The 16,368-nt window shown below is 47.8% G+C and overlaps 1 protein-coding gene across 4 annotated transcripts in view; it reads left to right on the top strand.

Annotated features, from left to right (window-relative positions):
• The window catches only part of ABCC5 (ATP binding cassette subfamily C member 5), an 84,852-nt gene extending 83,130 nt beyond the window's left edge, over positions 1 to 1,722 (top strand). For all 4 annotated transcript variants that reach the window (XM_008525988.2, XM_070582446.1, XM_070582447.1 and 1 more), the window contains one exon: positions 253 to 1,722. In XM_008525988.2, coding sequence (XP_008524210.1) covers positions 253 to 354 — 102 coding nt within the window. In that variant the 3' untranslated portion in view covers positions 355 to 1,722. The remainder of the gene's footprint in view (positions 1 to 252) is intronic.
• Positions 1,723 to 16,368: the final 14,646 nt, after the last annotated feature.

Below are 16,368 nucleotides of genomic sequence, written 5' to 3'. Positions count from 1 at the left end.
CAAGGCTGAAAGAATTGAGATTTATGTGAAGGAGATCTGAAGGTCTTTCTCTCTCACTTTTCCCTTATATTTTGCTTAGTTTAGAAAAAAAAAAAAGGGAACCCATTTGGGCACAGCAGGGCTAGTTGAATTGTCACCCTGATTGGATCCTCAGGGGTCTTTGGGGTTTGTCCCCATTCCTAAGCAGTGGATCCCCTGAATCACCCCGAGTGTCCCCGAGTCACATTCTGATGCCATCTCCTTCCTTTGCAGGTGGTGGAGTTCGACACCCCATCGGTCCTTCTGTCCAATGACAGCTCCCGGTTCTATGCCATGTTTGCTGCTGCGGAGAACAAGGTCGCTGTCAAGGGCTAACTCCCCCCACCGCCACCGCCGAAATCTCTTTTCTTTGGAGCATTGCCATTCCCTGCCTGGGGCGGGTCCCTCATCGTGTCCTCCTGCGAAACCTCGCCTTTCCCGATTTTATCTTTCGCACAGCAGTTCAGGATTGGCTTGTGTGTGTCACTTTTAGGGAGAGTCATATTTTGATTATTGTATTTATTCCATATTCATGTAAACAAATTCTAGTTTTTGTTCTTAATTGCACTCTAAAAGGTTCAGGGAACCGTTATTATAAATGTATCAGAGGCCTATAATGAAGCTTTATACGTGTAGCTATATCTATATATAATTCTGTACATAGCCTATATTTACAGTGAAAATGTAAGCTGTTTATTTTATATTAAAATAAGCACTGTGCTAATAACAGTGCAAATTCCTTTCTATCATCTTTGTACAGTTTGCTGTACTAGAGATCTGGTTTTGCTATTAGACTGTAGGAAGGGTAGCATATTGTTTTTCTCTAGCTGGTTGCTTCACGGTGCCGGGTTTTCTGGGTGTCCAAAAGGAAGACGTGTGGCAATAGTTGGGCCCTCCAGCGGCCCCCTCTGCGCCCCCCCAGCCGCAGCTACTCCAATGCGGGGTAGAGGGTCGCTGGCGGCCGCGCAGAGCACCGTGAATTCTCAGGGCTGCTGCTTTGTGTCCTGTTGTCACGTCACTGTTTCTGTCGGGAGAGCAGTGGGGCAAAGCCCTGGACCCCTTTTCACTCCCTCCGTCAGGAATGAGAATCACAGAAACATTCCTCGGAGCGGGGGCGTTTCTCTCCTGCCTTCCTCTTTTTGCTATTGTTTCTAAACAAGAATCGAGTCTGTTCACAGAGGGTCCCACTGCCTCAGGTTCCTAACGCTGGCCACTGCACAGAGCTCTCCAGCTCCTAGACCTGTTGGCTCCACACCCTGGAGCCAGCTGCTGCTTTCTCCGGTGGTACTTTTTCATTTGCCTGGTCCCACACCTCCACAGTTCAGTGACGGGGTTCAGGATTTTGTGGGTCTGTTTTCCTTTCTCACTGCAGTTGTCGCACAGTCTCTCTCTTTCTCCAAAGTCTGCGACTTTAAGCAGCTCTTGCTAATCAGTGTCTCACACTGGTGTAGAAGTTTTTTGTACTGTAAAGAGACCTACCTCAGGTTGCTGATTGCCGTGTGGTTCGGTGTGTTCCCGCAAACCCCCTTTGTGCTGTGGGGCCAGTCGCTCAGGTGGGCGTGGTCGCTGCTGTCATCAGTTGAATGGTCAGCGTCGCATGTCGTGACCAACTAGACATTTCTGTCGCCTTAGCATGTTTGCTGAACACCTTGTGGAAGCAAAAATCTGGAAAAAGTGAATAAAATTATTTTGGATTTTGTAAAACTCTTGGTGTATAAAGTAGTTCTCTGGGAAGGGAGCAAGATGTCTTTGAATGACTTTGGAGTACCGGAGCCTTGGATCAGAAAATCCAATGATGGAGTTGCATCTGAGAAGGACCAATAGCAGAGCTGGTTGGTGGCACAGGGCATGGGGCCCAGCGTGCCTGGAATCATCTGTGCTGGGCCTTGGTCCCTGCAGCCTGTCTTCACCAAGTAAAGCTCCTGTGCTGCTAATCAGAGGGCAGGGAGTGGGGAAGGTGAATGGTTGTGCCGAAATATATTTAAAATGAACAGTTTGTTGAGGGCTCTCAGTAATTTGAACAATATAATTGCTCTCCAGCCAATTCATTCAGATTAACTCATTGAGAATTAAGTACACATTCAAAAGGGTACTCATTCTAAAGTTTGTCGGTATATTGTGTTGGATGCAGCCAAGAAAGCTTTTAAACTATTTGGTATTGGTTCTGCTGACCATCAGTGGAAATCATAAACCCGGCCTTTTTTGTAAACTACTGTCTCGAAAAATCAGGGACTTGGCTCTAAAGTTGAAAATTCGGTTTCTTATCATATTTCAAGTGCTCAGTAGCCACATGTGGCCCGTGGCCACTGTATGGGATAGCACAGCTACGGAACATTCCCATTATTGCAGAAAGTTCTGTTGGACAGCATTGATGGAAACAACCACTTTTACTGATGCACTGGATTTACGTTCCAGGAAGGGTAAGCGGTCAGCAGGTAGAGCCCTGTGTGATCGTCCTGTTCAAGCTCTCTGCTGCGCGTGACGCTAACTTCCCCTCCTTTCAGTTCTGTTCTCTCATATCTCTTGGGTCTCCTACTCACCCTTCTTTGCCCCCTTAAAGGAGGCATTTGCCTGCTTTCTGCCCACTCCCTTCTCTCTCCTTGCATGGATTCTTTCACTCCCGCCAGTACAGTGCCCAACCTTCACCTGTGGGCTTGGCCTCTCTCTTTAGTACCAGTCCCCAGCTCCTGCTGACTGCCTCTACTGGGCATCTCCCAGGCACCTCAAACTGCCTCTCAAAAATCAAACAGTGCTCCTTGCCTTAATTAGCAGTACCACTGACTTCCTTAGTCTTTCAGGCTAGAAGTTGAATTCATTTCCACTCTCCTGCTCCTTCCCAATAAAACGCAGTCACTTCCAGGTTCTATGCACCACCAGCCCCCCCGCCCCTGCTCTTTTCTCTCCCTCTGCCCTAATTAAGGCCCACCCCGCTTCTTTTCTGTAGTGTAGTTACAGGCTCATAACTCGTCTCTCTGCCTCAGTGTCCTCCTCTGAACCATTGTGTATACTACTGCCAAAATGCAGACCAAAAATGCAAGTTGGTCAAATGCTTTACCCTCCAAAGATCTTCAGTGAACGGTTGCCTATAGAGTGGCCCATATTCCTTAGCTTAACAGGGTTTCCATTATCTGCCTGCAACCATCCTTTACTCAATATTCCTAAAAACAAGCTAGTGTATTCACACCTTTAAGTCTTTGCTATTTTCTTTTCTTTTTTTTTTTTAAAGATTTTTTTTTCCTTTTTCTCCCCAAAGCCCCCCCGGTACATAGTTGTATTATATTCTTCGTTGTGGGTCCTTCTAGTTGTGGCATGTGGGACTCTGCCTCAGCGTGGTTTGATGAGCAGTGCCATGTCTGCGCCCAGGATTTGAACCAATGAAACACTGGGCCACCTGCAGCGGAGCACGCGAACTTAACCACTCGGCCACGGGGCCAGCCCCAAGTCTTTGCTATTTTCTCAGCCTGGAATCCCTTGATCCCCTTGTGTCAAACAAAGCCATGTTTTCCATTTTAAACTCAGTTCCAATACTTTATTTTTAAAGATTGGCACATGAGCTAACATTTGTTACCAGTCTTCTTTTTTTTTTCCCTCCATTTTTCTTCTCCCAAAGTCCTCCAGTTATGGTCCTTCTGGTTGTGCTGTGTGGGACGCCATCTCAGCATGGCCTGATGAGGGTGCCATGTCCATGCCCAGGATCTGAACCAGCGAAACCCCAGGCCGCAGAAGCAGAGTGTGCAAACAACCACTCAACCATGGGGCCGGCCCCTCAGTTCAAATACTCTCTCCTCCGCAAAGCCTTTCTCTTCAAACCAGAATTCTCTGGGTTCCTACAGCCTTTGCTTACACATCTGTTTTAAGGTTTATTTCCTTTTCCTTTGCATATTATAGTTAATTATTTTCTTATAGTTCTGCCCATGAGTATAAACTTCACAAAGGCAGTAAATCATCGTATTTTTGTATGCCTTATAACTCCTGGCTTCCGTATTATGTTTCCATATAGCAGGTGTTTATAAGTATCACACCGTTCAGCTGACTCGACTATTGCCTTATCCATGGATGCACAGTGAATATTTGTTCATAGAAATCAGTGTTGTAGACTTTCACTGTGGTCATGGCAAAAAGAAATTTGATTTCTTCAAAGAGACGAAAAAGTGGCGTTGAGGAAAAGAGGCCTTTATGTGGAATGACTTCAGGAAAGCCAGAAAGTAAGAATGCCCAGCATACAGGGGATAACTTCTTGATGTACAGCTCTTTCCTACCCCTTTCCTGATTGATCACTCAGAAATAGGGCCTGGCAGTGAAAGTAAATGAACCACAGGGGCCACAGAAAGACTCAGTTAACTGAAACCTTATCTTGCTCTAATGGTTTGCCTGCACTGTTGTGTGTCATATTTCTTTTAACAACTTTTTTTCTGATTATAAAAGTAATGCAAGCTTTTTGTACAAAATTTGGAATATGCAGAAAGGTGGAATGAAGAAACCAAAAATTGCCCGTACCCTATTGTGGCAGAGCGTATTTTTCAAACGTGGCTGCAGCAGCATCGCCCATCTCACATGCATTCCTGCAGTTTGACCTTGCCACTCTCCCATCAAGAGGTGGGGTCTGTTTCTCTACCCTTTTGAATCTGAGTGGGCTCTGTGACTACTTTGACCAATAGAATATGGTAATACTGTGCCAGTTCTGCACAAAACCCTCTTGTGACCTGGTAGCTCACCGTGTAAGCAGTGCAACTATCCTAAGTCCACCACACCGTGAGATTCACAAGCCACATGGAGAGTTCCTGGAGGATGAGATACCACATGGAGACTGAGTGAGGCCAGGGAATACTGAGGCATCAGATGTGCGAGTGAAGAAAGCCTTTTGGAGTGGAACCTCCCGCCCCAGCCGTCCCAGCTGACGCCACATGGATCAGAGATGAACCAGCCAGCTGAGCCCTTCCAAATTCCAGAGCAAAATAAATGTTTTTAAAGCCACTACATTTTGGGGTAATTACACAACACCACTGAAGCACCCATCACCCCAAAATAGTGAACATTATATTGCTTTTTTTGTTAAAAATTCAAATAGCACATAAATGTAGAAAATGTAGAGTGGAAATGCATCTTAATAACATCCCACAAAGGAGACAACCACTGTTAACAATTTGATCCATGTTTTTCCAGTCTTTTTTTCTAAACACAAAACAGCATTATTCATTGGAAATATAATTCATTAAAAACAAAATTGGGATAACTTATATATACACAATTTGTATGATTTCAACATATGAACATTTTCTCAGGTCAAATATTCTTCAAAAGCATGATTTGGGTAGTTTTATAACATTTCCTTGTAGAGATTTATTTGCTGCATTCAACAGATATTTATTGAGCATCTAGTATATGGCAGGCAGTGTTCTAGGAACTGACAGCACAGTACTGACAATAAAACAGAACATCCCTGTCCTCATGGAGTTTATGTCCTATTGGGAGAACAGGCGAGAAGTCTGTAGTAAATCAGGTAGGATTCAAACCCAGACAGCCTGATTCCAGACTTGTAGTGTTTCTCTCTCATCTCCTAACCTTACCCACAGGAGTAAATGCATATGCTGGACCAGATGGTCTCTAAGGTTTCTTCCAGCTCTGATTCTATGACTAACGTGGATCAATAGATATGTCCTGAAAAACCTGAATCCTGATAAGCTCATTTGAAGCATAGCTTCAAAGCTATGCCCATTCCTCCCAGCTCCCATGAGGGAGATGGTGTGTATTTGGGGAGTGGGGGGAATCAACTCTCTTCCTGGAATCTTCTTCCTACCTTGCTGCTGCCTTGGGCCTGGGCTCACCATCCTTCCTGGGCTCAGGCAAGCTCTCCTCTCACCCCCTCGGGTGGACTCCACTGAGGAAGACTGAGCCAGCTGCTGCCCAAGTGAGAACTGTCAGAGCTAGTAATTGGCCTTGCCCAGCCATCGCACAGCCATCTTCCTGAAGGGGAGCCCCATCACCCACCCAGGACTGGCCCAGTGCCGGCCAGGCAGGACTGTGGGCACAGAGTTGTTGGGGCAAAGACACTCACCTTGCCCAGAATGGTTGGTTCTGGGGGCTGGGGGACCTTGCTCTGACCTACCTTTCATGTCCTTGACAAAGAATCTGGTGGGCTAGGGTCCTGGGGCCAGTCTGACCACTGGGGAGAGACAATGTGTCGACAGACCCACCCTGGGGTCCTCTCCTCCCTCATCTCCATGGGCCTGTGAGAGAGGCCTTCCCTCCAAGCCCTCTGTGAACTTTAGCCACCCACTTCTTGTCTTATTAATCCAACCATCTCTTCCCTTCCAGCTTCCCAACACCAGACTCTAGCCCCCTTGGGTTTTTTTTCTTTTCCCCAAAAATATTTATTGAGCATCTGTTAAGTTCCAGGCCCTATACTGGACACTGGAGACCAAAAACAGACACATGGCGCTTACAGCTGGAGAAGAAAGACTTAAACAATTTGCTCTCTGTGTCTGTCTCTTTTTCTCTGCCCCCTTCCTCCTCCGTGACTCTCTGTCCCTTGTTCCATGCAACTGGCGTGCTGAGAGCAGCGAGGATCTCTCACCACTGGGGATGTGCCTGGATTGCCTCTGCTCTAGGTCCTACAGAGATACCCTTTCCCTTCCATCCATGGTGTTCTCTCCCTTGGGGGCACCCATTCTCACCTTGAAGGTGGTAAGATCTAAGGGTCTAATATACGGATGTGGGCCTAGGGGCTGCTGCCAAAAAGGCCTCTGGTCCTTGGATGTCCCCTAGACCAGCCACAGGAGTCCTCAGGCACCAGACTGTCCAGTCTAGCTGACCAAGCTGCCTCACAGAGGCATGGCCAAAGCCTTGAAGGAATCAATGGAAGAGTTTTGCTCAGAGCAGCCTCAGTGTATATTTCCTTTGGGAGCCCAGCAGCTGGTCAAGATTGCAGGGGCTCAGTCCTGGCCACACACTATTTGGTACAATCACTGGTATTCATATTTATATAAGCAAAACAATGTTTGGCTAAGAAAAGTCATCCCTTGGGAAGATACATGCCATCCACCTGTTCTAGGTAAGATCGGTTCTGCCCATAAATCACCCAACCCCAGCCAAGCCATATCGTGCTCACAGAAGACCCCCACTCCTTTGGTTTCAACGCTTTGTCCTTGGCCGGTACTGGAGTCACTCTCAGAAATGGGCACATGAGGAAAGCTGCCACTACATCGTCCAGAAAATCTCTGTTGAGAACATTGTCTGCTGGATAGTAGTCCACACAATAAATCCCTCTCAGAATTTGGTATCAGGAAGATTTTTCTGCTTCTCAATGAGGGTTGTACGTTGTTCCTCCCTTCTTATTTTGGCTGACAGGAAGCTCAGGTACTATAATATATTTAACTCAATTTATTTCCTTTATCCTTCATAAGATTTTAGATCTTTCCTTTTGACTGTCTTGAATATACTCAAGATTTTTAATAAAAGCTGCCATAAATCTTGTTTAGGTAAGAGAAATAGGCTGAGTATAATAAAGACACCATTCTGGTTTGAAGAGTAATTCGACCACCCTGGAGCTCTTTGCAGGCAGAGCACATTGAGGTGGGGGTGTGCCTGTGTGTTTGCATGTGGGGAGCGTGTTAGCTGCCCTTTGCCACACACGTCAGACACCAAGCCTCCTCCCAAGCCCTGGGATACTACTCCCTGGGGCGGAGCAGTAGCGTGGGAGTGCCTTTTGCTGCCCCACTCCCCTTCTTTAAAGCTGAGGTTGAAAGAAAGCAGCTCCTTGCGGGAACCCCACCAGAACACTCAGCAGAACTCTAGATGCCGAGTTTTCATTACAAACCATCAGCCCTCACATCATCCTTTCCCCACCTACAAAGCCTGGAGACTTACAGAGGCGGTGATTGTAGAGTGTTCATGGGGAGCAGTCCAATTGGGACATCTTGGAGAGTGAAGGAGAGCACGATTAATAGTAAAATGGGCAAAGCAGGACCATGTCCTCCAGCGCTGGCTCTTGCCTCGCTGCCTCGATGTGGTCTCTGAGTCTGACCCGCCTTCCATTAGGGACCCCTGGGTCTCCCAACCCTCCTCATAAATAGCTCCAGCCCTTTGGGGACTTCGTCTAACTGTCCGGAGGCAGTCAGTCCACCTGTATTTGTTCCCATTCACTCCCGTGAGGCACGGGGGCACATTGTGCAGATTAAACACAAACATAAGAAATAAAAATCTCTCTTTGTTCAGATGTGTGGAGATAAGTTTGGGGACCTCTCCTGCCTCATCTCTCCTCGTTTCTTCCGTCTCTAGTGGTCTCCGTATCTCCTTGTTTTTCTCTCTTCTCCCCTTCATAGTACCCGGAGATGTAGCCCCAAACCTTGCTGGAGTGGGGTATGCAGTGGAACGTCCTCCAGGCACTGAGCGTGGATTAGGCGCTGGGTCTGGGTAGATCTAGAGGCGGGAAAGGCAGCCTTTTAATCTGAGATCCATCCGTTGCAGGGGGCAGGGCCGGGGGTGAGGGATCTGCAATGAGGGGCTGTCTGTTATGGGAAATGGCTTCTGCTCAGGTCACAGCCCCCTCGGCTGAGGCTGTGATAAGTGCTCCTTATCCACTTTTTCTCCAAGAGCCACGGAAGGGGCTCCCCCCTGGATGGGAGTCTGCAGGCCAAGAAGGAAGGAGAACAGGAAAGGGCATCTCAGCTCTGAAGAAGGAGTTTCTGGGTGCAGCATTAGACAGGACGCAAACCTGGGACCATCCTGGGCCCTGCCCAGGAGGCCTCTACAGCTGCATCAGAACCCCTGGAAGTATGACTAACTCTGGATTTCTCACATCTGTTTTCTCTTAGCCTTTAGTAAACTTTCTTTGAGTATGCTGGCTTGTCCCAGCTGGGAGGCAGCTGCGGAAAGAGAAAACTGAACTTGGAGACAGAAGACCTGGGTTAGAATTGTAGCCCTACCACTTGTTTGAACAAATCAGTTTGCCCTTCTAAGCCTTGCTTTCTTCATCTATAAAGCAGAAATGATAACATCCTACACAGTATCGTAGAGAGACTTAGTTTAGATTTTTTTTGAAGAAGAAGAAGATTAGCCCTGAGTTAACATCTGCTGCCAATCCCCCTCTTTTTGCTGAGGAAGACTGGCCCTGAGCTAACATCCTTGCCCATCTTCCTCTACTTTATATGTGGGACGCCTACCACAGCATGGCTTGCCAAGCTGTGCCATGCCCGCATCTGGGATCTGAATCGGTGAACCTGGGGCCATCGAAGCAGAACGTGCGAACTTAACCGCTGCGCCACCCGGCCGGCCCCCTAGTTTAGAAATTTGATTTGAAGTATCTCACACAGGGGAGGTGCTTAGTCAAGGCATCTTAGCTTGTTTGAGTTCTTCCCAGAGGAACAGAAGAGAAGGCTCTGAGTTTTGTCCAACGTTGGCCTAGAATTCTAAAGAGGAAGCAGGGAACCCTCAGCAACCAGAATGCTGTGACCTTTGGGCGAGAGAAGGAGGAGAGGAGGTCTGTCAAAGTTCAACACGCTTGGCCATGTTGAGCAGGCAGGTCTCCCACCACAGTAATGCATTTCTACAACTTAAATAAAAGGCCTCCAATGCTGTATCTTATTTTGAGGAGGCTCTGACAAACAGTCCTGGCCAAGATACCCAGATGACAGCTGGAGCCAGATGGTCAGTGGGTCACAAGGCAGACCCGTCTTTCTATCCTACCACCATTTCCAAAACCAGAGTCACCATCACAGCCACTGCCCACCTCCCTTTATCCCTGCTAAAGCCTCTATTAAAACCCTCATGACCACTAACACCACCCATCCCAGCCAACCTCAAAACTACCATCCTCGCATGCCAAAACCACCAAAACCAGCTGAATTAAGTTGACGGCTGACACGGCGTACTTGCATTATATGTGTGCTATTTCAGTTGAGAATGGTCACTGGCCTTGAGAAGCTCACATTGCAGTGGGGAGAGAAGGTGGTCAAAGAGTCTGGGCTTGTATGAAGGGAGTGTCATGTAGGAGCTCCTGTAAAGGGGTCACTGGTGTGCTCACAAGGGGAATGTTGAGCACCACGGGACCAGGCCTTCAGGGGCCACCAGTTCCTTCCGTCAGTGAGTCCACATCACTCAATGGCAACTCGGGACTTCGAGCAATCTGGTGACACTGCTGGAGAAACCCAAATAAAGGGAGACCTGGCACTTGCCCTTAGGAGGTTGTCATATTGTGGAAAAGGTGGGGTGGACATTCAGTGTAGTTAACAGAGCCAAGGAGTCAACCCAGAACAAGGCAAGGACAACTGTGGGAGACGGTTGGGGTGTTTGGAGAAGTGGTGAGAGATTGGTTGGGTTGGCTAGAGAGGCTTTCAGAGAAGTGTAGTCTCTTAAGCAATGTTTTGAGGAAGAAGAAACATGTCTTGTTGGAGAGGGGAAGGAAACATAAAAAACAGAAGGCAGCTGTTTTGTGAAAATTGCAGCAGTGACAATATTTGTATAAGCACTTCGATACAACACTGTCTCAGTGCATCCTCCTAACAGCCCTGTGAGGTGAGCATCGTTACCATCACATCCCGTTGAGATAAGCCTTGAAGATAGAATTTCTAGAGGTGGAGATGCAGCGGGAAGGCATCTGGGCAGAGGGACCTGCATGAGCAAATGCAGAGAGATGGGAAAGCACTGACCGAGTTGATGGAGAGAGTACTGTTGGGTTTTGTACATGCAGAGTAAAGTCTGAGAACCATTGTATCGAAGGTTCCTGAACAAAATGGATAGGATGGTCACTCTGCTTCAGGAAGACTCAAGGGCGGCAGGAAGAGCGGTGGTAGGAGGGAGACTGGAGATGGAGGTCCATGGAGGCTCTTAAGAGGGGCAAGATGGGAATTAAGGGGATCCTGACCTAACACGCAGATCATGGGGATGGTAATATAAATAAATATAAATATAATAAAATAGCTAACTTTTATATGGTATTGTCATTTTTTTAAAAAGCTAACTTTTTGATGTATCAAGTGCTGCACATGAACTCTCTCACTGCATCCTCATGGCAATTGTGCTGGATGTCCTCTATTTGTTCCTCCAAGTCCACTCTCCTCTCCACTCTTATCCATCCTGCTCTGTTCCAGGGAGCCTGACTTTATGGATTGCCTCGATGGGATCCCTCCCTCCCTCGCTCTCTGTCTCTCTGTCTGTCTGTCTCTCTCTCATACACACACACACAGAGCTTTTTTTGTTTTTTGAGGAAGATTAGCCCTGAGCTAACATCTGCCGCCAATCCTCCTCTTTTTGCTGAGGAAGACTGGCCCTGAGCTAACATCCGTGCCCATCTTCCTCTACTTTATACATAGGATGCCTACCACAGCATGGCTTTTGCCAAGTGGTGCCATGTCCGCACCTGGGATCCAAAGTGGCAAACCCCGGGCCTCCAAGAAGCGGAATGTGAGAACTTAACCACTGGGCCACCGGGCCGGCCCACACACACAGCTTTATTGATTATATAATTCACATACGAAACAATTCACTAACTTAAAGTGTATAATTCACTGGCTTTTCGTGTATTCACAAATTGTGCATCCATCAGCAAAATCAATTTTAGAACAGTTCCATTGCCCCAGAAAGATACCCTGGACCTCTGAGCCATCACCCCCAAACCCTCCTCTCCATTCTCCCCAGTCCTAGGGAACCACTAATGTACTTTCTCTCTCTACAGATTTGCCTATTCGGGATATTTCATATAAATGGAATCATGTGATATATTATTTGCGCCTGGCTTCTTTCACTTAGTATAAAGTTTCCAGGGTTCATTCATGTTATGGCATGTATCAGTACTCCCTTTTTTATTGCCAAATAATATTCCACTGTATGGTTATACCACATTTTATTGATCTAGTCATCAGTTGATGGACATTTGGGTTGTTTCCACTTTTTGGCCTCATGAATAATGCTGCTATGAACACTTGTGTACAAGTTTTGTATGTGAACGTATATTTGCATTTCTTTTTGGTATCTACCTAGGAGTGGAATTGCTGGATCATATGTTAACTATGACTAACGATTTGAGGAACGGTGAGATTGTTTCCAAAGCAGCTGCACCATTTTGCATTTTCTGTGGGATCTCTTACCCTCCAGCTTCTAATTGGATTGGACCAGTAGGCGGTCACTGACAGAGCTCAGAGAGGGGAGGAGAGTGAGGATGGGGTATCTATTCCCTGCAGGATTGCCATATGCCAGTTCATCCCATTATCCAAGGCCAGCGCTCTTCTCAGTGACCCGCTCCACCGAGCTCGGGGGTCCAGGTTCTTCCCATCTCTCTGTCCTTTGACTTTATCAAAAAATTACAGTAAAATATACATAACATAAAATTTATCATTTTAATCACTTTTAAGTGTACTGTTCAGCGGCATTAAGTGCATTCACACAGTTGTGCAGCCATCACCACCAACCATCTCCAAAACTTTCCATCTGCCCAAACTGAAACTCTGCACCCATTAAACAATATCCCTTGACCCTTTAGGCCTTGATTAGAAAGGTCTCGCCACCATGGCTGGCCCTGGAGCTCTGCACAATGCCTGTGGTCTCTCTTATCCCTGCCCACAGACCTTTGTGAACAATCTCTTTATTAAACTACCCTCAATTTACTCAACCTGAGTATGTCATCTCTCTCCCGCCAGGCCCTGGTACAACAGCTCTGTGAGGCAGTTGGCTAAAATTCTTATCTCCATTTTACAAACGAGAAAACTGAGGCAAACGGAGGCTGAATAACTCGCCCAAGGCCACTCACCTAGTAAAGGTAGAACTGGGATCTAGACCCCAGCAGTCTGGCTCCAGGACAGTTCAAAAGTAAAGGCTACAGAACTTGACTACTGACAAACACCGGGACCCTGGGCAAGTGAAGAGTCCAGGGGAACCCGAGCTGGGAGCTAAGGGGCAGGGAGGTGACTGTGAGGCTGGTAAGGCCTCTGGATATCCCACTGAGGGCCTGGGCAGAGGAGAGCACGAACCACAAGCCCAGTTTTTGTCATACTGAGCTGTAATAGTCCATCCTGAGTGGAGACAGTGCCACTGCCAGTGGCTGCCCCCCGTCCCTTCCTGGGCTGACCCATGCAGTCGGCTGAGACTCCCCAGCAGAGGCTGAGAGAAGCCTGACTGGGGTTGAGCTGCAGGTGCCAGAGGTGAGGCTGTTGTGGGAATGAACGTGTCCCAACCTGTCCCAAGCCCAGCCCTGAGCAGCAGGGCCTGGGTGTGACCCGTGTGATCAGATGGATTTACTCCATTGGGAAAAGACCCCTGGGGCTTGCCTTCCCTCCAGGATGCTGCCTGAGAGCTGGCCTAAAAGCAGAGGTCAGCTGGGGCAGGAGAGGAAGGTGGCCAGAGAGGGCTAACTAGATGGCTGGATTGCCCCGGAATCTCCGGGACCAGGAAGCAAAGGGGTGACGGGAGGCGCAGGCCCAAGATGTTCTCCCTGCTCAGCGGGCTGGCTTCACGGACTGTCTCCTTCCTGCTCCTGTTCCCCCTCAACTTGGCACCTTCTACTGGGAAAAGAGCCACCTTCCTCCTTCATCTCAAGAGCACGGTCATAGAAGAAAAAAGTGGCTGGAGTTCTCTCAGGGCCAAATGAAACAGTCACTCCTCTTGGTGCCCTGGTGCAGGACGACCCCTCTGTGCCTAGAGGTGGTGGCCAGAACCCCAAGACTTTCCTCAGAATGGGGCTTTAACTCAGCACTGATGCTCCAGCCCATCCTTGGTGGAAACCTCAATGATACAATATGGTACATCCTGAAAGTGATGGGGAGAGAAAATGAGGGGCCCAATTTTCTCCATAAGTCTTTGTACAGCTCTTACAACCGTGGTTCAAGGCAGACTTGACTACAAGGGCCCTGACAGGATGCGATTATTAATTTATTGTTAATTTGATCAGACTTAAGCTTCCACCTCCACACATTTCTTCTTCATAACAACCTGATCCTTTAGATGTTGTTGTTACTGTTATTCCTTTTTTTTGTATACAGGGAAACTTCAGTTTAGGGAACTCAAGTAACTGCCCCAAACACACGGTTAGTAAGTGACTTAAATGAGTCTTAAATTCATGTCCTGATTCCAAAGTTTTTGCTCTTTCCACCACACTCCCCGCCATTCATGCTTCAAAAATGCCTCTCTGGGTAAGTAAATGAACCAACGTATTAGATGGAGATGTTTTGTGTTGTCTGTTGGTCTGCCAGATTGGCTGCCACTGAACTGTCCTTGACAGTAACTGGCCAGCAAGTTCACAGGTTTGACAAACGTCTCCTGCAATGTGAGGAGAGCACCATGTCATCAGCTCATCTTGCTGTTGGCATGGCAGGAGGACCCGGGCCTCCTTGACTAAAAGCTGTGCCAAATTAGGTCAAGTTAAAAAGGAGGGAACAAGGGTTCAGCTCTGTTTTATGCCATTTATGATTAGAAATTTCCTTTTTAAGAGCCCACGCCTGCCAATTTAGTTCTAGGAGTTGGTATGTGATAAGAGCTCCAGGAGACCATTAACAGCCTGGAATCAATACTGAGGTTTTACAACTTGGGCAAGAGATGTCCACTGGAAGTGGAATCAAAGCTTCACAGTAGATCACTAAATGGTACAGATATTCCTAAGCTGTTCTTAATTTTTCCATTGGTCAAGTGATAATGACAACAGCAATGGTCCCTAATACAGTGGTGGCACTTTAAGCCTGTCTCTCCTCAGACATTCTATTTGATTGTGAACTCCAAACTGCCATTTACTGGGAAGAGGCTGGCATAGAGTTCCCAGGGGGTACCCAGCAGACAGACAGCTCTGTAATTTGGGGGAGAAGAAGAGTTGTCCTTTTTGTGTACTGGATAGGCTGTGCTCTGAGCCCGTTCCATGAATTAAGATCACTCAGTTACTTTGCAAGGAAGGAGTCCAGAACATCAACCAGAAGAGGGTATAAATAATTCTGGAGGGAAAAGAGCATCTTTCCAGGAACCTCTGCATCTGAAGGTGATTATTAGAACTATTGTAATGCAGAGGATGCTTCATCCCAGATAGGGAAAACGGGGAAATTCCCAGGGCTATAATGAGGAAATGTATAGCTGACTCAGGCAGGAGCAAGAACACATGCCTTCTGGCCTCTGTACTTAAAGCCGTGGAGGGACCAGGTCTGGATGCCTGTTGGTCCAGATGGCTAGGGTCAGGTGCCTCCCTTAAGCCTGCAGTACTACAACTGAAAAAAGAAAAGTGCCTTCTGAAACTATTCACATGGGCTGAATTTCTGCATTCTTTATCGGCTTCTATCTGGGATGCAGGCTTTAAACTCTGCTGAGGTTTTTGTTTTTGTTTTGTTTTTAATTTCAAGATACCTTTGTCAAAACCAAGAATCCTGTGGCTAGTCCTCTGGTCCCCACAGGGGTGGCTGATTTAGTTGTCTGGTGTTTGCCATGGGACATAGGCTTTCCTTGGAACCTCTGGAGCTGAGTGTCCCAGGACCTGGGTCCATATCCGACTCCAGCCTTGTTCCACTTTATGCTGTTTCCAGTCAGCCCTGAGCCCACGTGGTAAGAAGCAGAAGTCACCCTGAGAGGAGCCTTTGGCTCCTTTCTCCTCCCATCTGATCATCAGATTCTCTTTCCAATCACTCACTTCTCCTTTGAGATAGAGTGAGGGTTAGCATGAGGGTTCGTGTTCTCCTCTCCTAAAGAGGGAAGCTTTCAGTCTCCTCTCCTTCTCTCTGCCTCATCACTCAGCCTTTCTCTTTGTCTGTCTGCCATTCCACTTCTCCTCTCTCTCTTTCTCTCATACACACACACACCCCCAATGTTTGTTGTCCTGTGTAGGACTTGGTCCCCTCCAGCCATGCCCAACACCCACTGGCCTTCTTCACAGAAGGCAGCAGCTGTGTCTCTAGACCTGGATTGGGAGTCTTCACAATAGGGCTGGGTGGCCCTTAGCCAGGAGAGCATGATGCTCAGCAACTTCAGTGATGTGACCATGGAGGGAAGGAACCCAGAGAGGGCCTGCCTGCTCAATCTCCGGAGGCCCCCTGCTCCCGGGCCCTCTCTCCAGCACACTGGGTGTTCTCTGAGCTCACTTCAGCCCAGTGTCAGGGCTGGGTGCTGGGCCAGCTGAGGCTTTCTGAGCCACATCAGCTCCTCTCTGCAGGGCACCACTGTCTTGCCCAACCGGGCCTCAGTGCTCTATGATCCTGAGTGTTGGGAGACTCCCCTGACAGTTCGACTCTGGCCACTTCCTGGACAAGGACAGAAACTTCATGGTCAGTGAAGCCTTCCTGCCATTCTCTGTAGGTACCGGGCACAGCACTGGGTCCTAGGTGGTGGATGAGGGGTGTGGTGGGACAGACCCCCCCCAGGGGCAGCTGTGTCCTCTAACCTTTCCCACTG

This window comes from Equus przewalskii, chromosome 18 (genome assembly GCF_037783145.1).
Source record: "Equus przewalskii isolate Varuska chromosome 18, EquPr2, whole genome shotgun sequence".
Lineage (NCBI taxonomy): Eukaryota > Metazoa > Chordata > Mammalia > Perissodactyla > Equidae > Equus > Equus przewalskii.
The sequence above is the reverse complement of the archived record's forward strand: the minus strand, read 5'-3'. Positions and strand labels throughout refer to the sequence as shown.